The sequence below is a fragment of the Eutrema salsugineum genome, unplaced genomic scaffold (assembly GCF_000478725.1).
Source record: "Eutrema salsugineum unplaced genomic scaffold, Eutsalg1_0 scaffold_9, whole genome shotgun sequence".
NCBI lineage: Eukaryota > Viridiplantae > Streptophyta > Magnoliopsida > Brassicales > Brassicaceae > Eutrema > Eutrema salsugineum.
In genome coordinates this window covers 5,625,281-5,650,541 of record NW_006256342.1, presented here as the reverse complement: position 1 = coordinate 5,650,541, position 25,261 = coordinate 5,625,281, and the positions used below count along the sequence as shown (strand labels likewise).

Genomic DNA, 25,261 nt, shown 5'->3' with positions numbered 1-25,261 from the left:
TTGTTTTCGTGTCTGAAAAGCGACGTTGGTTCGTCAAACGGTTTTATGAACAAAATACAAATTGACGTCGTTTAGTAAAAGAAACTAAACGTGTCGTGTTGTGATTAGGCCTGTTAATTATATATGAATTATTTCGAAAATTTGAATTTACGTTTTTAATATTAAATTTTTATTTTAGTTAAAATTATATATGAATTAAATTTTAAGTATTTGTGGTTTACCATCTGGTAATGTATATGCAAAATCAAACGAGCGAATGCAAAATCAATTATTTTTTACTAAACAAATTTGGTTAGACAGATTGGTGGGGGACGGAAACTATTACAATCCGCTATGGGGTGGGGTCGCGGATTGGACTCGCTTGATAGGTCTAATGCTATTTCATCTAAATAATTTGTTAAATTCCATTTCTATATTTAGATAGATGTGTTTTATTTAAACGAAGAACAAGTTTTTGCATCTGGTCTGTTCAAAACTGTATATTTATCATGTCCACTGTCATTTGTTAAAATATGAAACACCAGGCTTGTTCAATGTAATGCCATTGATTGTAACGTTATCTTTCTTGATTTAACCAAATCTCTCTTAATAGTGAGTACGATTTCTTTATTTAACCAATCTCTCTTGATAGTGATCTAGACTCCTTAACTGTATTAGGTTCGAAGGAAGCATCGGTCCCATTTAGTTTGATGATGATTAACAAAAAGCTGATTATAATTGGGGACATTTTATTTGATTAGTACGTAATAATGGCCTGGAAATGATAGCTATTACCAAATAGTTAGAGGCAACGTAGCAATCTGATAAAGACTAAATCTCTTAAAACCACCGACCCCATCGTTACACCAAACTTTGTTTTCCTTCATACTTCAAGAAATCTCAACATCTCTAAAGCTTTCTTTATATGCACAAATACTTCACCAATTGTTTCCTGCAGCTTTCTCATCTCAACACAATGCCTTCACATTCAATCATTTGGTCTCTTCTCTTACTTTCTTGTCTCATCTTTCCCTTTAGTGTCAATGCACAAGCACCTGCCGCTTCGCCGTCAACTTCCACCACCAATGCTCCTCCTCCAACCACCACTGTGTCGCCGCCAATCACCACTGCTCAGCCTCCAACCACCACTGCTCCTCCTCCAGCAACCGTTGTTCCGCCCGTTTCAGCTACTCCGCCACCAGCAGTTACTCCAACTTCATCACCGGCTCCAAAAGTAGCACCAGTAAGCAGCCCCACAACTCCGCCTCCACAACCACCACAAAGCCCGCCCGTTTCAGCTCCACCCGTCTCACCACCACCAGTTTCACCACCACCTGCACCGGCTTCTCCTCCACCTGCACCGGCTTCACCACCACCTGCACCAACTTCTCCACCACCTGCACCAGCTTCACCGCCACCAGCACAAGCACCTACACCAATAACACCAATAACAATGCCACCAGCTCCAGCACCAGCTCCTGCCAAGCACAAGAAAAAGCACAAACACAAAAGGCATCACCATGCTCCAGCTCCAGCACCAACTCCCCCGAGCCCTCCTTCTCCTCCGGTTCAAACAGATTCACAGGACACGGCTCCAGCACCATCCCCATCTCAGAACGCGGTATAAATACTTTCATACTAAAACAAGAATCTTGAAAGAAATACAGAATCACCCATATTGCAAGGCGATATAAAAGGTTGACCACCACTGTTAAATTATAACCTTCTTCTTGAATGTTGTGGTTTACAGAATGGAGGAAATGCCTTAAATCAGCTGCAAGGAATGTGGCTCAATACCGCGCTGGGAATTCTCTTTCTGCTGGCTATTACAGTCTAAAAATTTCTAGCTCTTCTCATTATATCACAGATGTATCGACTTGAGCAGCTACAATTTTTCCACATGTATACCAAACACATTGATTCAACAATAATACATTTTTTTTCATCTATTCTTTGCGGAACACAATCTTACTTATCAAGAAAGAAAAGAACAAAAATTGATTCAGCTCATTCGATGTAACTTATCAAACTTGATCGGTACTCAAATCCTCGGAGGTTTTGCGGAAGTCGTACTCAACAATGAGGCCAAGATTGTCTACCAGTTTGTGATGCCGAAGACATCCTGCACACTGCCAAAGTAAAAAAAAACAAAATCAACCAACCAAAAAGGCTATTCTTTTGAGCCTCTAAACTTCAAGATTCATCATACAAACACTCAAATTTAACTTAGCATCTCTCTTTGACAATGAAGCAAACATGTGGTGTACGCAACATATCCAAGGAAACAGAATTACCTGGACAAAGACGAGGCCGCGTTCATAGGCCAAGCGATTGATAAGCCGCTTTGTTCTTTCTCCGCATGAATTGCAACTGAATTCCACAAGCAAGCTTCTTCTTGGTAGTTTAATATCTATTGAAGCAACCTGTCCCTGAACCACAAATATACCAAACTTTAAGTGAGAAAGACAGAGACACAAAGACCACTAATACCCAATTTCATTGATTTACCTCTGCGGAATCCTTTGATTCTTCTTCTGGGTTTAACCCGGAATCATCAGTGAGAGACCCAAAAACAGTAAACAACAGATTCCTTCGCTTGGGTGCTACCTCAATCACACGAGCAGTTCTCGACCTGAAGGAAAAAGCAAAAAAGGATTCATTTTTACGAGAAGGGAAGAAAAATTGAGAACAGACCCACGAAAGTAGAGAAGACGGAGAAAGAGAATTAAGCTTGGGACCTGTGTAGAGTCGATATAGGGTTTTGCTTGTACGAGAGAAGATGCGGCTTGAAGAAATTAATTGGCTTCCGGTTAACAGTTATCGGAGAATAAAATGGAGCCAAAACCGGAGATAATCCGGCCACCGTATTCGCCATGTTTTGCGTCTTTGTTCTCCGTGTTGCCTCTATTGGAAGAGCGAGTAAAACTGGTAGCTCTAGGACGAAAGATCTTCCACCGTCGATTTCCACCGTCGATTTCCACGGTTTCAACGTCTCAGATCCGGCCACGTCAACTAGACAAAATACAAAGTGATCACTTATTTGCAAACTCGACGTCGTACCCGGTTCTCGGTTCGGTTTTGAATTTTTTGGATATAAGAAGTAAGATTTGTTTTGAATTTGGATACTTTGTCGAGTTCGGTTCCATATCTTTTAATTCGGTTTGGTTCATTGGTTTGGACTCTGGCCTAGATTTGTCAACACATTTTTCTGGCCAAATATATATTTGCATCTGGTTATCTACTAACCCTAAATAAAAAAACTCAACCTTATATGCACATGAAGTTTCATAAGAATTTAACTCGCACTTCTGCAAAGTTTTAGCTCTTTTTGTCTTCTCTTTTTTATTTTTTTTTTTGCAATTATTTTGGGTGATGAACAATGAGGAAAAAAAGGGGAGTAGGATTCTTTAGTTACATCAATTTTCGGACAAGAATAATAATTTAAAGATTCTTGATCAGATCACAAAATATGGTTGATCAAGAAAGAACAAGTCCTTCACCTTTCTTTTTCTTCTCTTGTTCTTTCAAATCTGACAAAACTAATTAATAATGATATGATCGATCATCAGATTAGTCTTCTTCATCGACTTCTCTGAAAGGAAGCGGTACTGTCTTCACAGCTCGAAACTTCCCTGCATTATTTAGATGCTCATTCTCCAATCTGCCACAATGTTTTGGTTTTTTAACTCACAAGCATCAGTACATATATCCTGAATCTGATACCAAGAAAGATCCTTAAAGAGAGATTAGTTTTACCGGTAAAAGTTCCAATGTCCTCTCCTGATAACTTCAAGAGCAGCCAAGAACAATCCAGTGACTCTGTAATCCACATGCTCAAAACTTGAGTGTAAGACTGTTTGTAGCCATGCCAACCTCAGAACAAGATTTAGAACCTACAAATAGAAATCAGAGAGGATCGTTTTATATTTCTTCAGTTAAAGATGGTTGATAGATTTACATTTATGTGTGTATTTGGGTGATGAAAAATTTGGATTTTGTACCATAGAGAAGTAGTAAATAGATTTTTGGCGAAGCATGAGTTGGTTCCTAAGCCAAGGGTTGTTGGAATTGTGTTGAAGTAAACCCCAATCTTTTACAAAATCCCAATACAATTGGTAAATTGTGGCTAAACTTGACATAGCTACCACAAGACAGAGCCAACCAATGCTCCTCTCTTTTTCGTAAGCCACTTTGGTTCCAGCGGCTAACATCGCTGATACGTACTTCCCTAGGTTCACTAGGTGGCTCGTTTCGCCTTCGTCAAACCACCTCCTTGCACACTGTTGCAGGGACATTTTCAGTATTTTCCAAAGTGGAACCCTAACTTGGCAGAGAAGAAATAGAAACTTGGGAAGGTAGGAAATGATTTTTATCGTTTAAGTTACCTGCATTGCTCTCCAGTAGTATGGGAGGAAAGAAACTGCATAGGCGAGATCTCTGTAGTACTTGACTCTCATACAATATCCATAGTCCTGTGTTGCGTAACTACCTGTTATGTAGTAGCAGGCTATGTATTCTAGGTTCCTTAGCATCGGTACCTATCAAAGGTCAGAATTTGATTCAGGGTTAGTGAGAAAGATCAGATTTTTATCTTAGTTTTGGTCTATGGAAATGTAAGTTTTACCTGGCTGCAAAGTTGGTCAGCCATGAAGAAATCGAGCATCACGACTTTGTAAAGAGGTGAAAAAACAATGTTTCTGATGACTGAAATAAGCCGGTAACGGCTAGATTTGTAGAAAATGTTCAAGGGACAAATCAGTATTAACACGAAGACCTGCAAAACCAAGCATATTTAGATTACAAATTTACAGAAACAAAACACATGATGAAGAGTGGCTAGTGTTTGTTAATTACCAGTAAAAGAAGGCCAGGGATCACTTGAACTTGTCGAAAGGAGTAACCTTTTGCGAGAAGTGAGAGATGAAGAAACATAACGCCGGCTATCGCAGACATTGAAGCGGTACATATCAAGAAAACATCTCTGAACTTGAGCTCATTTTTGGACCCAAGTTCGAATATGAAACTATAGTTTATCCTCGCTTTTCGCCACATAAATATGTTGCAACCGTATAGGAACAAGTGCAGAAACAAGAGTCCAAACATGCTGCAGAACACATGAAAGAAGATCAAATTGACATTAGCTTCTATTGGTTTAATTACATAAAGATTAATTTAAGCTTTTAATTAGATCACTCGCCTAAGTACAGGATACGCAGTTTCCATGTAGAAAGTGTTCTCAGAATGGTTTCTATACATTCCAGTCAGATGAGCCACAATGATGTAGCCAGCAAGAAGAGCAACAAAGCAACCAGTGAAAAGACCTGAATAGAGATTAAATGTTAGGACAAGATTAAAACTAAACCCATTTAATCTTATAATCTCAAACAAGAAAGGCTATTATAATCTACAAAGATTCTTCAGCAGACAAGATAATGTTATGCAACAAAGAGTATAACAGAACGTGACGCTCTTAGTTGTCCACCCACAAAACTCAACCAAAAATTAAAGGTTACATTGTGGAATCCTTATGTGTAATGTGAGTGATGGGGTCCAAAGACTTTTTTTTTTTTTGGTTGGTCTGAAAAAGATTTAATGTTTGCAAGTGCAAATAAAAATGTAACAACATCAATCAACAGGTAAATAATTAAAGTAAAAAGTCTCACCAATGAAGAAGGTTACAGAGTGAGACTCTTTACGGTGGTGCGGTTTCAGATATTTCATCGCCTTTCTACGATTTTCTCCTGCGAAGTGCTTGATGAACCATTCCTCAACTTCGTCTGATAGATTTATCACCTGTCATGTCCCAAGATTACAATAATGAAAATCTTTTCTTTTTTTTGGTATTTTTTTCATATTCCAAAAGTATTATAAAGTGATAAGACAAGTGTGTAGGTATCGATTTTCCGCTTGCACAAACTGGAAAAAAAAAGAATGTAAAGTAGATTTTCCAGTTACCTTGTCTGAACTGTTGAAGTAAGAACTTTCCACCACTTTGAGATAAATTGGAAGAATTTGTTTTTCAGTTACCTGAAACATAAAAAAGGTATGGTCTTAAAACCGAATCTAAAAAGAACAAATAAAATCTACAAACTCTGTTTTAATTGCTCTGTTTCAAAGCTTACCTTATCGAATTTCTTGAGAATGTTCATGAAGGCTAACATGTTCAAGTTTCTGTAAGTTTTGAGATAATTTAAACCTTTGTAGAGTTCTGTCAAAGCTCCTTTTATCATCTTCTCGGCGTGACTTAGTTTGTTCTTGCTGATTCGCAGCTTATTTACTCCATCTGGACCACATTTCTTGGACGATGACTGGTTTATCAAATCTTCTTTGATCAAGTAACTTATAGCTGAGAATGTACGAGAAGGATTGGTCAATGGGATCTTTATCTTCAGATTCTTCCCTTGACAGCTGAAAACCCGACCTGAAACCGTCCTCGGCTTCAAGTCTTCCTCGTTGATTTTGATTGCTTCTTCTGATCTCGGAGACTCCAATGCTTCTGTTCCATTGTTCTCCAAATCCTCTAAGCAAGATTCCTGAAGTTGCATTTGCTCTGTTCTGATCCTCACAGAGTCTTCCTCTGTATCCAGAACACGGCAAGCAAGCAAATTAAACCAGTTCTTGAATCCATACATTTGAGAGTGAGTAACAAATTTAAATGCAAGCTCTTGCATGTTTTATCTTGTTATTACCGCATGAGATGGTGCAGGATATGGAATCGTCTTCTTTTGATTCTTGAGTAGACTCTCCATTGGCTTGCTTTTGTGTGAAAGCATCTTTGAGCTCAATGAGTATCTCCATTTGCTTCTTCAAACACTCTCCTCTCTCCAAGAACTCTTTCTCCTTTGTCTTGTAGAACTGATTCACTTTGTTAAGCTGCGTGTCTAGACACACGAAGAACTCTTTCGCAGCATCGGTATCATCAGCAATCTTCTCCAAAAGTTCCGTCTCATACATGTCATTGTTACTTCCAGAAGAGGCAAGCTTCCTATGAACCTGTTCAAAAAAGCATCAAAATCATTAATACAGAAAACCATGAATAGTTTGATAACAATCACAAAAACTGAAGGTCAATTTTATTACTTTGATGACACGAAAGCGTTCCGGCTCTTTGTTACCGAAAAGGGAAAGCTTTCCTAAAGAGGACTTAATGATTTGGATGAGAGAAGTTTCTCTGTGCTTCTTCTCAACTCCATTCGTAAACAAATGGATTTTCTTAAGGTCTTTCTTGAGCTGAGAGTAATCGACGAAGGCATCTTTCCATTCGGGCACAAGCTGCCCCTCAAACTGCTTTGTGAACTTCACCATAGCTTTTCTCTCTCAAGTCCTTAAACTCAAAGCTCAAAAGAAGAAGAAGAAGAGAGTGTGTTTTTGTTTTGTGAGTGTAGGGCAAGAGAGGAAGATGAGATTTGTTTTATAGTGGACAAAGGAAAAGGCAGAGAAAGAGAAAGAATATATTTGACTGGGCTTGCTTACTCCTACTGATGATGCCTCTCAAATATCCTTCCTTGAAACACAATTTCATGTACTAAATTTTTATCCTATGCTTCTTCCACTTGTGCTTTTGGGGGAGTTAAATCCTGTCTCGCGTGGGACCCTCTAATTCTCGCCGGAATATATCCACTGATCTTCCTCCGGCCGCCGGAGCTTCGTACCACCTCTCTCTCACCACCCAAAATGTTTCATCTTGTAACGAACTATATGTAACGGTAAGGGTAATTAGGGTATTGTAATTGGGATAACCCGAAATAGTAAGTAGATAGCAATAATTTTGTAATATTTTGTGTGGAAAAAAGGAGATATCTGAAATGGACCAAAAGAAATTAGGTGCCGAGAGACACAAAAGGTGAACTTGGATTGGACCAGCTCGATTTCCACTACATTTTTTCTCGAATGGTGATGAGATTTTGAAAACATATAAATCTTAAAGAATCAAAAAAGGAAGAAGAACAAGAAGAGCTAACAATTAAATTCTGATTTCATATTATAATTGCAGATACTGCCAAAACATGTTATAGCAGTCAAGTATTATATAACTTTTCGCCAATAAGAACATGGCTAAATGTTCTTTAAAATCCACTTCCAAAAATACAAAATGACAATGCAATTGAAAATCTGCACATAGTATTCATTTTCATATCAAGGTTTTTTCCACTATTGCAAAATTTTGTGTGGCGGCGATATGTCCCAGCATTAATTTGAATTGTAATACCAGATACCGAATTGTATACAAATTGTCCTACCTTGGCTATAAGTGATGTCATTTATCAGAACATCATTACTGTATTTATATCTTATTTTGCTAATTTATACTGTAGTTATTATGATAAATATGTTTTATGTAAATTTAATTTGAAAATATACTTTATTAATAAATATAAAGTAATGCAAGATAATGTAATAAATTAGTAATGAACTAATGATAGAGTGTGCAAATATATAGCTGGGTCTCATGTTCCGAGTACAAGAGTTTAGACATAAAAATTGAAGGAGTTATGGGACTTGAAATGTGTTCTTTAAGGGAACAAACATTTTCATATAATTTTTGTTTCTTTTCATTTTTCATTTTCATTTTTCGACAACAAGGCATTGTAATCTACTCTTTTAATATCATAAGAGATTAAAATTTTTGCAGGCAGATGAAGAAATCATTTGTTATCTACCTAAAACATTTAACTAATAATAATTTTATTTTTGCAGAATATGAATAATCATAAAAAACTATAATTTTTTACTGAAAATTAAAATATCATATAATTTTTTAAATGATCACTTAATATGATAAAGAGTATTAATATTTAAAGTTTGGTTTAGATGCCATAATTGATACTAGTATAATCCCTTCTCTCTTTGTTTTTTTTTTGTCGTCAGTTGGCGTAGTATATATAATCCTATAAATTGTTTTGTGTTTGCTGGTTTCATAAAAACATTCATTAAATTTTTCTATCTAATATTTTAGGGAAGAAATTATGACAAAGCACAGGATGCTCATGAAGCTTTATGCACGCGGTTTCTAAGTACGTTTTGAGCAAGCATTCCAATGGATGGCATTGAAAGTGGATCATAATGCAACCATTCCAATATATATTCTATTCTCTGTTCTACTACTAATAATACTAGTAAATATTTTCGGATAAGAAATAGAATTTAAAGTATTGTATGCTAAAAGATTTTCCGGTAATGAATAATATATTTCACTAACTATTGCCTCTTACCTTCTGCCTAATTGATTATCGATTTATTTCTTTATTTTATTTATTTGTTATATATGAAATACAAAGGGTCAATAAAAGGAAAACTACAATGAAGGCAACATACGGCGGCCTTCCAATTACAGAAAGTCCATATTTCATGGAACATTGCTTTTTATAATGAAAAAGATAACATCCAGTTTAATATTAGCAAAAGATTTATACAGAAAACAATTGAAAATTCCTCCAAAGACTCCAACAAAACCCGACAAAACTCATTAATTTACACTCTGTTTTTAACCAAATTTCATAAATTCCTAACATGTTATCTTATTTTAAGTTTTTTATACATATATTATTATTTAACATGTTACTAATTCAAATCTTAAAATTGGTGAATTAATAATATTTAAATTTTTGATTTTAAATCATATCTTTAAAAATAAAAAAATTAATTATATCTTCTCTTCTATCATATAATTAAAGTCTGATTCGGCAAACAAACTGATAAACCATAATTTAATTAATATCTTATTTTATTTTACGTTAAATATTCACATTTATTTTATCCACTTAAACCTAAAAAATTCCGACCAAAATCTACTATCCAATCAGTTTACAAATTTATCTTTTAATTTTGTTTGAATGTCTATAACTCTACAAAAAAAACTAATTTTTTTCCTTCTATTTGTTTTTGTGACTAATTCAGTTTTTGGTCAATTTTGCTATTTGTTTTAAGGTATATTAATTCGTTTCTTTAAATGAGATGCAGTGAGTTGTAGACTTGTAGTTGTTTATATCAAATTAAGTTTAGAAAACTACGGCTACCATATTTATTATCTAAATATTGTTATTATCTATATCAATCTGTTTTTGTTTTCAATTTTATATTTCATATTTTTTTGAGAAATTGATATATATCAATGTTATTTTAAAGTTAAAATACATTGGATTTAAATAGTTTACATTGTAAGATAAATTTTTTTATAAAAGTGTCACAAATTATTTTATTATTTTAGTTTTAAAAATTATTTTTAAAACTATTTATATTTAATTAATTTGAATTAATCCGGTGATGCAGTGACCCATAAGACTTTCTGGTTCGTCATGTAATCTAATTTTAAAATGTTGCCTAAAAGAGCTGGTTTTTTTTGCTCGCACATGATAGATTAGGACATAGATAACTCTAAAGTAAGATAAAAACACATTTTGATGAGAAAATAAGGAAAAAAAACATGTAAACTCCAAAAGAAAAGAATTTGTAGGCTAATAAAAGTATAAACAAATACTGAGTCGTTTAATCTGATAATTAGATTCTAAAACCAATTAGACAAGAGGATGATGATGGTCTGAATCGGACCGCATTTACTTGTGTCCACCTAGGAGACATCGGTTCGGCATTTTTTGTCCACCTTCACATAATTATTTTAACTCCCTTTTTTGTACTAAATATATTACACGATTAATATATATATATATATATATACACCATTTAACTTAAAAATTTGTTAGACTCAGTCGAATAATATAAAAAGGTATGTTAAAAGGGCAGTTAATATAATCATTTCTTGTTTCCTACTAGGAGATATGCTTTAACTGAAAATTTTGATACTGAATAAATATGAGCATTTATTTAGATAAACTAATTTTTGTTTTTGATATTACGTTTCTCTTTTGAAGAAAAATATTTTTGATATTACGTTTGACTTTAGATATTACAATTTTTTTAAAAATAATACATTTTTTCTGGTAAGATTGTGGTTCCAAAGAGAATGGGGACAGAAACAGATTTAACTATGGGAGCATTGAGTTAGAATAGTCTATGAGTCATGAGACCTCTTAGCCAAAGCTAGGGGTTTACAATTAATTTTGTGGTGCGATTTCAGAAAAATCGGACCAAGCTCTATGTATAGTTTAAAAGAGAGATATGGTATATATAGTGGTGAGTCTGGTGACACGTAACTAAGTGAATCTAGGATTTAGAAATATATAGGTTAATCAGATCAAAAAACTCTAAATATATAATATGAGAAACTTTAGCTAAACCTAAGAAATCCATTTTGTAAGAATAAGATTCCAACCTTCAATAGCACACTCTCTTACATGTCCCTAAGAAAAATATAGGCCCAACTCTAGAGTCTATGGGGAATATCCGTACGTCGAGTCACTCTCTATATACTCCTTGATCTTCATTTTCCTTCTTCTGACGCATTGTACGAGTAAATTTAAGATCATTTTTTTTATTAAAAAATAATTTTATTCTGTTTTTTTTTTAAAACATTATAATTTCATTATGTTGGTGAGATTATAACCATTCGTACAATTAAAAAAGGCGAGCAAGATGTAATTACCATAAACGTTATATAAATTAATATATATACATGTAAATACATATTTTTATTTTTAAAATGTTAACAATATATATATATATATATATGTATATATATACTTTAAAAAATCTGTTTCAAACTATTTTTTGCATAAATTTTAAATCAGAAGTTGATGTTGTAATGGATATATCGAGCCAAGTCATAAGTTGGTCATCGAACTGTAAGATTTATAACTAAACGATTTTACTATGTACTATACGTAGTAGTTGAAAGAGAGAACACAAAAAAAAAAACTAAACGGTATAGTCATTGCAAAAAATCAATGTATATCAAAGATAATATTTGGAATCCAGAATTGCTACATTTAATCCATTTGGTTATTAGAAGTTTTCATATAGTCTTTTTGAACTTTAAAATTAGTCGGTGTTGGAAGAATAATGTACAATCTACAGTCAGGACTAACAATTTGATCTGAATCTACATCACCAACGGTTTTTTAATTCAACCGAATCACCTAAATTATATAAATTTTTTTTTATATATTTGAAATCCAGAATCGAATAAGCTAATATTTTGAAGCCAAAAAGGCGTAGGTATAATATGCTCTATGCCCTTTGCATAGTACTATTGAAGTCTAAATTTCTAAAAAATATATCCTCATTTAGCTACCTACTTTTCGAAAGTAGGTGTATGTTTCAAAGTCTTTTTTGTTTTATTTATCTTTTGCCGACGTGCATTTCTACGCTATATTATATATAATACCCACTTACAGTTCAAAAAGAGTAACAACGATTTATTAACTGAATTAAGTATATGTCTAGCATATGCTTTCAATTTAGGCAGCCATGGATTAATGAACTCTCCCTTTGCCTGTGTTTGGATTCGTATTCTTAGAAGCCGATTTGTTACGAATCAATTATCTTCGAATCGTTGAGAAGAGAATATATGTACACACGATCCTCTGACAATCCTCTATAGAAGAAGATTCGTTTGGAGGTATTTTGCGATTGTGATGTATTTCTACTTGAACTAATTCCATGTGTTTGGACAATATTCAAGATTCTATTCATTATTTTAAAAATATGTTTTTAGCAAAAAAAAGAAGAAGATTCTATTCATTATGTAATGAATGTATGGTATATAATTATAAATCCCTATATGTTTTACCTGCCAATATTGCCAAAGTGTTTTTATATAAAAAGTATATATATATATGTAAATTAATCTAACATAGTTACAGTTGAATGGTAAACCTTTTTTGCAATATGAATTAATATAGTAATCAAACCCGGCTTAACAGTATTAAATAAAAAATATATAGGGCATTTTTAATATTTGAAACATGAACCCTAATTACTTTGACAAAATAAAAACCTGAACCCTAATTCGTGGAAAAAGAGTTAAAATTTATTTGGACTCTAAAATACACCTTATTATTACCTTGCCGTAGAACGGTGCAAAATCACACTTTGCACATGTAACACAAGAACATTTACTGTAGTTTGGATTTTCTTTTAGTTATTCAGTGCATAATTTGGATAATTAACCCTCACCCGTTTTTTCATATTTGGATCTGAACGGGTATCTGTACGTAATTTCTCATTTCCTAATTTTTTTTATAAATTTGAAATGGGAACATGACGAAACGGAATATCCAACCCTAATTACATATATCTAGTTCTATCTCTAGTTATATATCTTTCCTAGAGATAGAAGATTGTCAAAATTAAGATTGCAAGAAAGTTGTGGATCAATAACTTTAAGCAAGATTGATATTATTCTCTTGATGAGGTATCCTAATTTACCATTCTCGGAGATTTTATAACTGAGAATTTTCAATCGATCCGGATTGGATTGTATAATATTTTAAAGTAGAATCTTAATCCGTTTTGCGTCTATTTCAAACTACTAAGAAAAAGAGGTATATCCATATGAATTATTACACTTAGCCTTTAAACGAAGCAACACTTGGCTCAACTAAAATTGATCTAGAGAACCTCTGTGGTACTTTATACTTCTTTTCCAAATGTTATTTAAACAAATTTTCACATCATGTATACACTATTTTATTAAATTATTCAAAATATATATAACGACCTGAAAACTATTTAGTATGGAGTTTTTAATTTCGAACTTAAATATATTAAATCTTATATTATTTCAGTAAAAATTAAATGATATACTTTCAATATCCCTTACTATTTTTTTAAACCTCGACATGGTTTTCGAATGTATTACCTTGCTTTTTATCGGCCATGGGCTACGAGTATCTTATTTATTTAGGGAATTAGTACAATGAATTTTTTTAATACTATGAAACAAATTTAGGAGGTAAGGAAAAACGGATCATGCATGTGTCTTTCTTCGAATGTTCTTGATTACAAAGACATGTGAATCATTGCCACAAGACAAAAGAATCAGTTGATCATCATTCCTTTTGATTTTCCTAAACATTTTATAACCAACGTATCACGAATCTGAATATATACTTTTGTCATCTTATCTTGTATAATTTATTTGGTAAGAAGGTTATGCCTTATCTTCTTAGTATAATGCCGAGGATAATTCTATTGTAGACCTTTTTGCACCTCTAATTTCATTCTTATATTTTTTTATCATCGAAAATTATACTATTTGTAATACTCTGATTATCAGAAAAAATGAGAGGCATGAGTAAAATTGTAAAATTAATTTGACTTTTTATAGAACCAAAATACACTTATTTTTTTGCAGTTTATCTAGAATTCTATATATAGTTAAGTGTGTGTTGAGATGAAATAATTTAAAAATAAGAGATTTACTGAAAATTAGTTTCCGTTACTAAATTTGACCAAAAAAAAAGTTTCCGTTACTAAATAGGAAATGTCTCAGAAGATATGTAAAAATAGTAAATCAGTTTAGCTTCTAATAATAGCACACCAACAGTGGTGAAGATGAAGTACACAAACCAGAAAAAGCGTAGAGAGTCTGGCAACCCACCACGGACGTGGTTAGGGTGTTATACTATCAACATACATGCATTTGCCTACAATCACATATTCACATACATCATACATGGAAGGAAACGTCTTTTACTACTTACCTCCAACAATATTTTTTTGTTGAAATTTAAATTATTATTAACTTTTAGATTATCAGAAGATTGAAGCTTATAATCTTTTTAGATCCAGAATCACAATATGTAATATTAGTTTCATCCCAAATATCACTTAACATAATCAACATTAAAAACAAATGAGTTAGATGCGGCTGCTATGGATGACCCCATCTAAAAACAAGAAGGGCCTTCGCCAAGGGGACCTCATCTCCTCATCATTATTTGATATCGCCATGGATGTTCTTTCAAAGGAGTTGGATACGGCTGCTAATCAGAATCAGTTTGTTCCTCGCCCTCAATGTAGGGATCCCCTTATTACTCACTTGAGTTTTGCCAATGACGTTTTGGTTTTCTTTGACGGCTCCGAAGGTTCTTTAGCGGGTATCTTCCAGGTTTTCAGGCGGTTCTATTCTGCCTCTAGGCTCGCTATTAGCTTGAGGAAATCAGCCCTTTATTTGGACGGTGACAACAGTGTTCTCACCAAGACTCTCACGGAAAGATACGGTCTTCTTCATGGCGCTCTACCCGTAAGGTACCTGGGTCTTCCTCTGCTTCCCCGGAAGATGAAGCAGGATGATTACCAGCCTCTTCTGGATAGAGTCAACCAGCATATTTCTTCATGGCGTGTGAAGCATCTCTCATTCGCAGGTCGGTTACAGCTAATCAAATCTGTTTTATCTGGAATCATCAACTTTTGGGCTGCTGTATTTCCGCTTCCTAAGGGTTGTTTGAATAAGTTGGAGAGGCTGTGCAATGCTTTCCTTTGGTCGGGTGATGCTTCGTCTGCCAGAGGTGCAAAAGTATCTTGAGTTTCTGTGTGTACTGCGAAAGAAGCTGGAGGGCTGGGACTTCGAAGACTTTATGCTTGGAACAAAGTATTTGGTCTCAAGCTCATCTGGCTACTTTTTACTAAAGCTGGCTCCCTTTGGATATCCTGGATAAAGGCGGTTCTGCTTCGTGGTCGTTCCTTTTGGGAGCATTCGTTGGATTCGCAGAGCAGTTGGTTATGGAAATGGATGCTCAAGCTTCGTCCTCTTGCCAGGCCGTTCTTATGTTGCTCGGTTGGCTCTGGGGAGGTGGCTAAATTCTGGTTAGATGATTGGACGGGTCTCGGTCCTCTTATCGACATTACTAGGGCTAATGGCCCGCGTGTTCTGGGTCTGCCTCGTTCGAGCTCGGTGAGTCATGCAGTTTCTAATGGAACTTGGAGGCTCCCAAGGAGAAGAAATCCCATTTCGGTTTTAATTCAGGATATTCTCCCCTCGGTCGATTGCATCGCTTCGGATCGTTTGGATGTATTCAAGTGGAGAGCCGGTCCTAGTGATGTGCCTGGGGTCTTGTTCACTCATGGTATTCCCAAACATTCCTTCCTCCATTGGGTTATTTCTCGTGATCGTCTCCCATCGAGAGATCGTCTTAGGGGTTGGGGTCTTCATGTCCCTCCAAATTGTTTGCTTTGCGGTACTGGAATGGAGAGTCGTTCTCATTTATTCTTTGACTGCCAGTTCTCTGCTCAGGTGTGGAATTCCTTCTTTGCTCATCATTCCCTCTCCCCTCCATCATCCTTCATTGACATTGTTGAGTGGGTTAAATCGCCTTCTCGTATATCCAAACTTAATACCATTTGCAAGTTAGTGCTTCAAGCATGTCTCTATGATATTTGGAAGGAACGTAACTCGTGGCTTCATTCAGCGATATCCAAGCAATCTGACATTGTAGCTTGTGAGATTCGTACCATTCTAAGGGCCAGATTGGCGGGGTTAGATAGAGCAGCTATAGCCCGGAATCAAGCAGAGACCAGTAACGATTCTTTTTTGTTAATCTGGTTTGGCTTTATTCAGCTATAGCGTCTCTATCTCCCTCTTTCTCCCTCTTTGCTTTATGCCGTCAGGGGTTTTGTTGTTGCTCCGTTTGTTTCTTCCGTTTCGGTTTGTTGGAGCGTGATTACTCTTGTATTTCCAAATGGTCTCTTTTTAGGGGGGAGCCAAAATGAAATGAAATGAAAAGTATGTTAAAAAACAAAAAAAAAACATTAAAAACAAAAACAGAAAATAAAGAAATAATTTACGAAAACTGAATTGCAAACCAACAAGAAACCAATCTGTTAAGTTTGTGCGATCTATGGTAATCAAAGGATAAATCATGTTTTGGAATACTTTCTCAATAGCTCGAATGATTGAATCTTGAGGGTTTTGAGAAGTTTGGTGCTTTCAATCATTTCTTGGAAACACAACTAAATCAAGATAAATCTAGCATTATGATTTCAAACAACTGAAGCTTTAAAACTCGAGGATAATCTTCAAGTGTTTCATCAGATTGAAGTTTATGGTTGTCTCTTATAATGATTGTTTCCTAAATTGTTAGTGTTTCCTCATTTGTGAAATGTATTTCGCTTCTAATCTTTGAAGAAGGCTACATATCTTCCATAATATATATTGTGAGGTAACTTTTTTGAAGTTTTGGCTTTGGCAATTTTCTTTTTGCAATTATAATTAGTCGTAAATTGACTTTGAAATCATCACAAAATTGTTTGATAATTATGATAATAATTTTTTTGAATATATGCGATGAATTTACTATTGGATTTTATGTAGTTTGCAGGCTCGTCTTTTTGTTTGGTTTTCTATTTTTTTTTTTTTTATGTTCTCGTGAAATCACTTTTTTCTTTTTCTGTGCAGTATTGAACAACCATAATATTTTCACTTAATTTTTCACATTCAAGTGATTTTCGGCATGTTGGTCGAAGCTAAATAAAAAAAGAATAGTTCTTCAGAATGCATTAATTTAACCATAGGGAATATTCACATAACTTCTAGTATTCTAGGAATACTGAAATTCATTTGATGTTCTCCACAAATATCGAATGAGAAAACTGATACTTTTTCCAAAGAGATACAAGACCTACCAAGTAACTAACCAACAAAATTGGGTTCAATATTTCAACTGAAGTTTTTTTAATACACTGTTCATCTTTTCTAACATTTATACTTTAAGAAAAGATGTAGCCAGCCCCTCTCTTTATTGTTGTAAAAGATGCCAAAAATCATAGTAATATATATTATATTATCCCATTTTAATGCAGAATATCTAATATAGTCAATAATTAAATCAATATGAGCAATACTAAAATAATATTTATGAACAGGAGCTTATGATAAAATAAACGTGTGTTTGTATTACGTAAATTTTAATTTTTATACTTTACGATAAAGTTAATGTCAAAATATCATTCGAAATTTTCTCTTTTACTATAATCTTTTGTATAAATTTTTTATTCATTACCAAAGCATTATTTCCCAATTTCAGCATCAAATTTGGCACTCTAGCAAAGAAATTCCTTTTATAACTAGTATAGTTTTTAAATAATTTTATGCTGAAATTGGCAAATAATGCATTGGTAAAAAACCTTAAAGAAATAGTGTGTTATTCATATGTATTTTAAATAAATAACATGCTATATTTTCAATAAAAAGAGCAATTTATTTATGTATCATAGGATAACATATAAAATTTTTTGTGAAAAATAAGTTTGAAATCTATAATATTTTTTTTTTGAAACGTGGTAAGTGAACCAATTTTTTTAATGATTTTGTTATTTGCAGATAAAAAGGTAAAATATAGCTATCAAATTGCATATTTTCTTATATCATTAAAATTGTATAGTGAGAATATAATTACTTAATAATTTGTTTATATAATTTGCATACTCTTTATCGCATAAAACTGCAATTTGTCGAAAATATGTGTAGGGTTGTGGACCTTGTGGTTGCACAACAAACAAAAACGGCAATTTGACTAGAAGTGATAAAAAAAGAAAACCAAAGTAAATTCAATCATTTGGGGGCAGTAGTTATCATCTTTACAATATGTATTCGTGCATCAGTTGATGCTTAATTAGCTCATTCTTATCTATTATTGCTCTTTCTCCATTTTGATACTTAATTCCAGCTTCTGCTAACTGGTTTCTGTAAAATATAATGAATACAAAAAATGGAATCAGATGTAAATAATGAACACATAGTCTAAACCTATATTATCTTAATTATACAAGCACTATCATTTATCAATTAGCATTAGCATCATCGATATGAGGTTTTAAAATAAAGTTTATGCATACTCTTGAACTTTTGCAGCTTATAAACTATAATTCTTAACAAGACAATATTGGCTCTGCCTATTAACATTTTTGCAATTTGATTTGTTACATAATGTCTTTTACGTGGTTTATTTTGGAAATTGACTATTATTAATGCTTCGGGGAAATCTTTATAATATCCTTTGCAATGTACCACACAATCGTTGACAAAAAAAAATGTACCACACTCAAATAATATTCTAAAGGAATATGCTCTGTTGAGACTCATGCGGTCATGGCTAGTCTTTTTTCTTTGTAATTTCAGATGTGTAAAAGGCTACCACTCACTCACTCAGTGTTGGACAAAAAAAGTAATAAAAAGCAATTGAAACTAGAGATAGACATATAGAAGAGCAAAGTTACTTTAAACTAAGATTTTTATCAATTACACTTGGACCATTGTCCTGAAGAACTCCGCTTCTACCATTGTTAGTTAATTACACAATTCGTATTAAAAAAACATCTATAGTATTATTGGGTTAATCTTGTTTAGTTCAGTGCTTAAGTTCTTTTTTTTTTTTTAACATCTATTCATTAACTAAATTTGAATTAAGAGTTACATTGTTGTCAATCACATATACCATTACAACAAAAACATTGCTTAAGAAGGACATTATATTGGAATAAGAACAATTACACGTTGCTTTCTTTCGCAGATAAGACTTCCACGCGAACAGATATTCATATTTGTTATGTGCTTTACCCGTCGATATCCTCGGTCCAACTCGATCATCTTGCTTGGCCATCATTATCAAATGCCAACAATTTTTTTTACGATGATCAATTATGATACATCTGTTACATCGCAATCCAAACCAATATCTCCCACTGCATGAGATGACATGTATTGTAGTTGTAATGAATTTCCATGCAACTGAATCTCTTCCAATTTGAGACGAACTGTACCAGCACGTTGTCTCTTTCTCCGATTCATTGTGTTTCCATTCTTTAGACACATACATGAGTTTCCTTCTCCGCCATGGTTGTTTCCAAGGCCGTTGTTTCCAAAGCAAAGAGATTAAGAGAAAGAAACAATCACCAGTTGAAAACATAATCTTGAATTTGCTGAGATTCTGTCTCTGGAAACTGAACCCACTACCCATGATACAATAACGATTATCATCATCAGATTGTTGAAAAACCTTCAAGAATTGTTGATCTTTTGCACTGTGATCAGACTTGTGAATCGCCCATCGTAGATCGACATCTCTGGTCATCTCTCCTATGTTTGGATAGAGATACCGAGAGAAATTTGCAGAGAAACTTTGATTTGAGATGCAGGAATTGAAAATTTTCCCCAAATCGTATCATGAAACAAACTCTAATTTTCTCATTAGAATCTGCCTCATCGTGCACGACCGGAATGTCCGTGCCTCTTGGCAAGAATGAAGACATCCCACATCGGCGAAGAAAACTGTCGGAATCTTCTCTTGAAGGAGAAGATGACACAATAAAATCTGCCACACTAACCACATATGTGATCGCGTGGAATGTTAGATTGATTTATCAAATCAAAGAAACCGGCGGAGGCCCGGTGAAAACCCCTCTCAGAGGAGAAGAGAAACCGTCGATAACGAAAAGAACTATCGCCCTCACAGACAGTTTTTTTATGTAAGCTTTATATATGTGCTTAAGTTCTTAGTTCATTACTTGTCTTGTTTAGTTTGTTTTCATTTGAGTTAGGTTGATAGAGAAAAACCCAAAAACATTTCACCTTGCTCAACTTAAAGAGTTTCTTGTATTCTTGTTGCTATACAAACTTCACCCTCTCTAAAATGATATCTCTTATGCTACAATAGCATCTAGAGAAATGTAGGTAAACAAAATCTTGTTATCACCTGCTGTATACATGGAGTGGGAGCATAAGAGCATCTGTATTGGTGAACTCCATATGGGGTTCTAATTTTATATTTTAATAATAAAATTTTCCTTCCCACAAAAATTAAAACCTTTCATAATATCAAACATACAATGGTGAACTCTTTAGAGGTTCATTGTAATAAAATAATATTTTTTTGTAATTTAATTTTTTTATATAATAATTATTGATATATATAATTGTTAACATAACACTTTGTATGAAAACAATTTTTATTCATTACATAAAAAAAAAATACAGAATATTGAACTTGAAATTATATCATAAAAATGTTTAGTTTTGACCTTGAGAATTGCCAAATTTTTGCCAAATGTGCTCGACTAAGTCAGCTTTTAGTCGGTCATGTATTTTTTTATCGCGAACTTTATTTCTTTTTCCGAGCAAATTGTTTAGATTTGTAGGCATATATGTAGAATATGTCATATCCACCTCTGAAGTTCCGCTTCCTTCTCCATGCTCGAAAGTTCTTGTATCGAACTGAGTTGACGCCTCTCTTTCGTTTTCAATAATCATATTATGTAATATGATACATGCTCTCATAATTTTGCCAAATTTTTCTTTATCCCAAAAAGAGCAGGGTTTTTAATAATTGCAAAACGTGCTTGCAGGACCCCAAAAGCTCGTTCAACATCTTTTCCGACGGATTCTTGACATTTAGCAAACAATTTTGCCTTCTCACCTTGTGGCCCTGGAATTGATTGGACAAAAGTTGCCCACTTTGGATAAATACCGTCTGTGAGATAGTATGCCAAGCGGTATTGACGTCCGGTGACCCAGTAAGAAACTTTTGGTGCTCGACCTTGTAAAACATCATCGAAAACAGGTGAGCGATCGAGTACATTGATATCGTTTAATGTACCTGAATATCCAAAAAACACGTGCCATATCCAAAGATCCTTTGATGCTACGGCCTCTAACACAATTGTCGGTTTTCCTGAACCACGTGTATATTGCTTTTTCCATGCGGTAGGGCAATTCTTCCACTCCCAATGCATACAATCAATGCTTCCTATTATCCCAGGAAATCCGCGCCTCTCTCCATCATCAAGTAATCGTTGCAGATCTTCTGGGGTGGGTCTTCTTAGGTATTCTTCCCCGAATACATTGATGATGCCTTGAACAAAATTTTCCAAGCACCTAAGTGCATTTGTTTCACCGAGGCGTAGATATTCATCAACTACACCAGAAGCACAACCATACGCCAAAATACGAATTGTTGCCGTACATTTTTGTATTGCAGATAGACCGAACCTTCCAGTAGCATCTCTTTTTTGTTTAAAGAAAGAAACTTCTTGGGAGAGTCTATCGACGATATGCATGAAAGCGGCGTCTGAACATATGTGGCAGAGATATTGCATCTTCTCGGAAGTAGTCGTTCCACAACTGTTAATGGCCTATTTCACATTCTCTTTCAATGTAGGCTCGTTTCTTCTTTGCCTTTGTTGGTGCTTGATACGCCAAAGCATTATCAATAGCGGTATCAAACATATTCTCAATTGTTTGGTCGAATAGTTCATCAATACTATCATCAAGCGAATTCTCAAAAAAATTGTTTGATGAGGATGCCATATTGGTTTGTTATAAGGGAAAAGAAGAAGAGAAGATATAGATGGAGGTTGTATTGAAATCAAAGGAGAGATTTACAACAAAAGATGGAGGTTGAAGTATGGAAAAGAAGAAGAGAAGACATACTACTTTGAAAGCGTCTAAACTTGTATATATAGAAGAAAGTTTGGAAATAATTACAAGACATGTGGTACATTGTATCCGTGACCCCAATATGTGGTGTAGAAAATAGTGACTTTCACAACAAATTCAAACCAAGTAATTTGAGTCAGCCATATACTATTACAAAACAGAGCAAACGACAAATCAGAACCAGCTTTTACACGTGAATGTGAGTCAGCCATTATCCTCTCTTTGTGCCTCCAAACCCGTGACCTACAACCACAAAGTGAAAGATACCATCAAAAGCAAAAGATATTCAAAACACATAAAATTGACAAAGGCATTAAGCAAAAGATATTCAAAACTATTTACGAGAAGACATTAAGCAACCAAATGCATTAACAAACATAAACACAAAGTACTTATTACACAAACAGAAAACTTAGACACCACCATAGTTCTTAAACACACCAAACTTCAACACAACTAAACATAAAGTACTTATTACACTTTCCGATTGAATAATTATGACAAAATATCATTGATTAGCTTGTCTTTAAGTTTCAGTTCTTTTTCAGTCAATGGCTCGGATTTAGCAAGTAGATTTTCAAGCAGCTTCTTGTTTGAGAGCTTGTCCTTCATTTCCATATTTTGTTTCTTGATTTCCATATTTTGTTAATTGATTTCCCACACATTCTATAGATGCGTAAGAGCTTTCTCGGCTTCTAGCTCAGCTTTTGTGGTTGATGCACTCTTCTTAACTTTAGCTGCAGCTTTTGCAGCCTTAACTCCAATCGGACGTGTCTCTGATTCATCTTCTAACACGACTTTCTCTTGGCAGCTTGCTGAATGACCAACACACTCATCCGTCTTTCTTCTCTTGCTTGAAACCTTTGAGCACCATTTCTGGTCATAACGCAACTCTCTCCAGGCGTGTTCTAGTGTGAACTTCACTTGGTAATCGTTGTAGAAGATCTCGTGTGCAGCCTTCATCACATCGGTTTCATTTTGTCCGCTTCTCTGATCCTTAACGGCGGCTTCATAACAACCGACGAACTTACAAACTTGATCGTTCAGCCTCCCCCATCTTTGTTTGCATTGACTCGCCCCTCTGGCTTCTGGACCACTGAGTTCGAGACTTGAGTTGAAGTAAGCCTTTATCCTCTTCCAAAAAGACCCAAACTTTTGCTCATTGGAGACCACAGGGTCTTTGCTGGTATTCAACCAAGCTGAAATGAGCACCACATCCTCCTTTGCTGTCCACGGCCTTTTCTGCTTACGGTCTTCAACATGTGCACTTGGATCATCCGAACCTTGGCTACTGAACCAAGGTAGTTCAGATGATCCAAGGTTTATAGTTTGGGGAAAACTATATGGTGTTTCTTCTTGGCTAGTTAGTAAATTTACAAACCCCTGAGAGGTTGTAAATGGATTAGGAGAATCCATTTAGAGGTTGAGGAAGTTCAGAAAGCTTAAGTACGTTTGAAAGTTTGAAGTTTAGAAGTTTGAAAGTTTGTATGTTGGAAGTTTTAAGTTTTTTAGAAAGTTTAAGTATTTGTTAGAAGTTTACGTAAGCGTTTATGGTTAAAAGGGTCTTCGAGATTCAATGCAAAACATTTATTCACAATAGCTTTAACTACTAAACCTACCAAGCATTGAAAACAACCCCCATACCAATTATAACTCCTAAACCTACCAACCATTTACAGCTAACAACCATTTAACAAGCAAATAGAGAAATGAAGTGACTGACCTTTAAATGTTGAGTGTTTGAAGCCTGTTGAGGACAAGTCCATCTTCCCATTAAATGCAAAACGTGTTGTTCTCTCTCTATATCACCTCGCAGGCTGGCACAATAAAACGCTTTCAGCAAAACCATGTAAAGCATGTAACTAAACCCTAACAAATACCTATCAGATTCTAACTACTATTTAGGATGCAACAGAACTAACCTGATTTGAAGACCGTCGATGACAAATCCATTCCCATTCAGATGCAGTGTCAGAAAACGAGCTTGAATATTCAGTAGCGTTTGAGTCCTCTTCGTTTACACATACTCTTATTTCACATCGAAACCTATCATAGTGATGCTCCTCTAGCTTATTACCTGAAGATTAAAGACTGTGAGTGCCTGTGCTATAACATACAGTTTAATAAATATAACACTCAGCTAGCAAAATAGAACTAATCAAGCAAGATAATATCTTACTATCATAATCCGAATCAAGCAAGGTAAACATCAAAATCGAATTACTTAATAATCGAACAAGCTAGTAAGTTCATAAGCACATAATAGTTAATAAGCATCTCAAATCAAATTCAAAATCGAATCATAGATGTTATCGATTTCGCTAATTACTTAATAAGTTCTAAATCCGATTTCGATGCAAATACACTAACATATACAGATATACTAAATAATCAAACTACCTATAACTCGATGCAACCACATAAACTCTAAAATTTTCCCCAATTTTGAAAACCCTAATTTTCCCCAAATTTGTAAACCCTAATTTCATTCAAATTAACCACAACCAAACGAACAATACAATGAGGAATAGCCGATTACATACCTTTTCAAAGCCATTTCGTCGATTCTGACTAACAATCGGCGAACAAAAGAAATGAGAATGGAAATCAGGAAAACCCAAGAAATCAGAGAGATTAAACGGGTTATAAAAGAAACGAGAAAGGAAGAGATAAAGAGGTGATGACAGAACGGCCACGGAGGTCAGATCGTCTCCGATTTACGGCGATGAGTCCGCTCGGAGGAGATGCGAAAGAAGGAGAGACTTTGAAGAGTTGAGAAAAAATTTTCGAGAAAGAAAAAGATGAATTTTTCTCTAAGTGTGAGAATGTACTCGACAAAATTTTTTCCCAACCCAAACCAATAAAATGCTGCCACGTTAGCGTGAACCCCTCTTTAAACCAGTCTCCAAAAAGTCTAAAATTAGAACCGGATCAATACAAAATGAGCTTTATTGA

At 34.4% G+C, this 25,261-nt stretch overlaps 4 protein-coding genes across 5 annotated transcripts; 1 reads left to right on the top strand and 3 right to left on the bottom strand.

The window, feature by feature from the left end:
- Positions 1-759: 759 nt before the first annotated feature.
- Positions 760-1,921, top strand: LOC112087122 (lysine-rich arabinogalactan protein 19). Its single transcript, XM_024157068.1, has 2 exons — positions 760-1,600; positions 1,730-1,921. Exons 1-2 carry the CDS (start codon positions 905-907, stop codon positions 1,814-1,816), a joined length of 783 nt encoding a protein of 260 aa, XP_024012836.1. The 5' UTR covers positions 760-904; the 3' UTR covers positions 1,817-1,921.
- On the bottom strand, positions 1,586-2,916 carry LOC18009258 (DNL-type zinc finger protein). Its single transcript, XM_006391041.2, has 4 exons — positions 2,718-2,916; positions 2,488-2,611; positions 2,274-2,408; positions 1,586-2,108 (listed from the first exon to the last, which is right to left on the bottom strand). Exons 1-4 carry the CDS (start codon positions 2,852-2,854, stop codon positions 2,004-2,006), a joined length of 501 nt encoding a protein of 166 aa, XP_006391103.1. The 5' UTR covers positions 2,855-2,916; the 3' UTR covers positions 1,586-2,003.
- A 435-nt stretch (positions 2,917-3,351) lies between these two features.
- Positions 3,352-7,355, bottom strand: LOC18008019 (phosphate transporter PHO1 homolog 1). Its single transcript, XM_006391040.2, has 12 exons — positions 7,060-7,355; positions 6,669-6,972; positions 6,102-6,556; positions 5,935-6,006; positions 5,643-5,772; positions 5,177-5,300; positions 4,834-5,083; positions 4,604-4,753; positions 4,365-4,517; positions 3,981-4,259; positions 3,736-3,872; positions 3,352-3,640 (listed from the first exon to the last, which is right to left on the bottom strand). The coding sequence occupies exons 1-12, from the start codon at positions 7,282-7,284 to the stop codon at positions 3,550-3,552; spliced, it is 2,370 nt and encodes a 789-aa protein (XP_006391102.1). The 5' UTR covers positions 7,285-7,355; the 3' UTR covers positions 3,352-3,549.
- A 14,955-nt stretch (positions 7,356-22,310) lies between these two features.
- LOC112083376 (glutathione S-transferase T3-like) lies at positions 22,311-25,107 on the bottom strand. 2 transcript variants are annotated; one of them, XR_002897627.1, is made up of 4 exons: positions 24,850-25,107; positions 24,229-24,383; positions 24,030-24,123; positions 22,311-22,549 (listed from the first exon to the last, which is right to left on the bottom strand). XR_002897627.1 is itself a non-coding variant. In XM_024151067.1 (3 exons), exon 3 carries the CDS (start codon positions 23,720-23,722, stop codon positions 22,973-22,975), a length of 750 nt encoding a protein of 249 aa, XP_024006835.1. In that variant the 5' UTR covers positions 23,723-24,123; positions 24,229-24,383; positions 24,850-25,107; the 3' UTR covers positions 22,311-22,972. The 2 variants fall into 2 exon arrangements, 1 of the variants encoding a protein (XP_024006835.1); XM_024151067.1 differs by having other exon boundaries at positions 22,311-24,123.
- Positions 25,108-25,261: the final 154 nt, after the last annotated feature.

Excerpts from the sequence above, each read along its gene's own strand:
- LOC112087122 (XM_024157068.1), top strand. The coding sequence starts at position 905 with ATGCACAAATACTTCACCAATTGTTTCCTGCAGCTTTCTCATCTCAAC. Across the intron at positions 1,601-1,729 it reads CATCCCCATCTCAGAACGCG|AATGGAGGAAATGCCTTAAA; the intron begins GTATAAATACTT and ends TGTGGTTTACAG.
- LOC18009258 (XM_006391041.2), bottom strand. The coding sequence starts at position 2,854 with ATGGCGAATACGGTGGCCGGATTATCTCCGGTTTTGGCTCCATTTTAT. Across the intron at positions 2,612-2,717 it reads CCTATATCGACTCTACACAG|GTCGAGAACTGCTCGTGTGA; the intron begins GTCCCAAGCTTA and ends TTTTTCCTTCAG. Across the intron at positions 2,409-2,487 it reads AATCAAAGGATTCCGCAGAG|GGACAGGTTGCTTCAATAGA; the intron begins GTAAATCAATGA and ends TTTGTGGTTCAG.
- LOC18008019 (XM_006391040.2), bottom strand. The coding sequence starts at position 7,284 with ATGGTGAAGTTCACAAAGCAGTTTGAGGGGCAGCTTGTGCCCGAATGG. Across the intron at positions 6,007-6,101 it reads TTCTCAAGAAATTCGATAAG|GTAACTGAAAAACAAATTCT; the intron begins GTAAGCTTTGAA and ends TTTATGTTTCAG. Across the intron at positions 5,301-5,642 it reads CTCTGTAACCTTCTTCATTG|GTCTTTTCACTGGTTGCTTT; the intron begins GTGAGACTTTTT and ends ATCTCTATTCAG.
- LOC112083376 (XM_024151067.1), bottom strand. The coding sequence starts at position 23,722 with ATGGATTCTCCTAATCCATTTACAACCTCTCAGGGGTTTGTAAATTTA.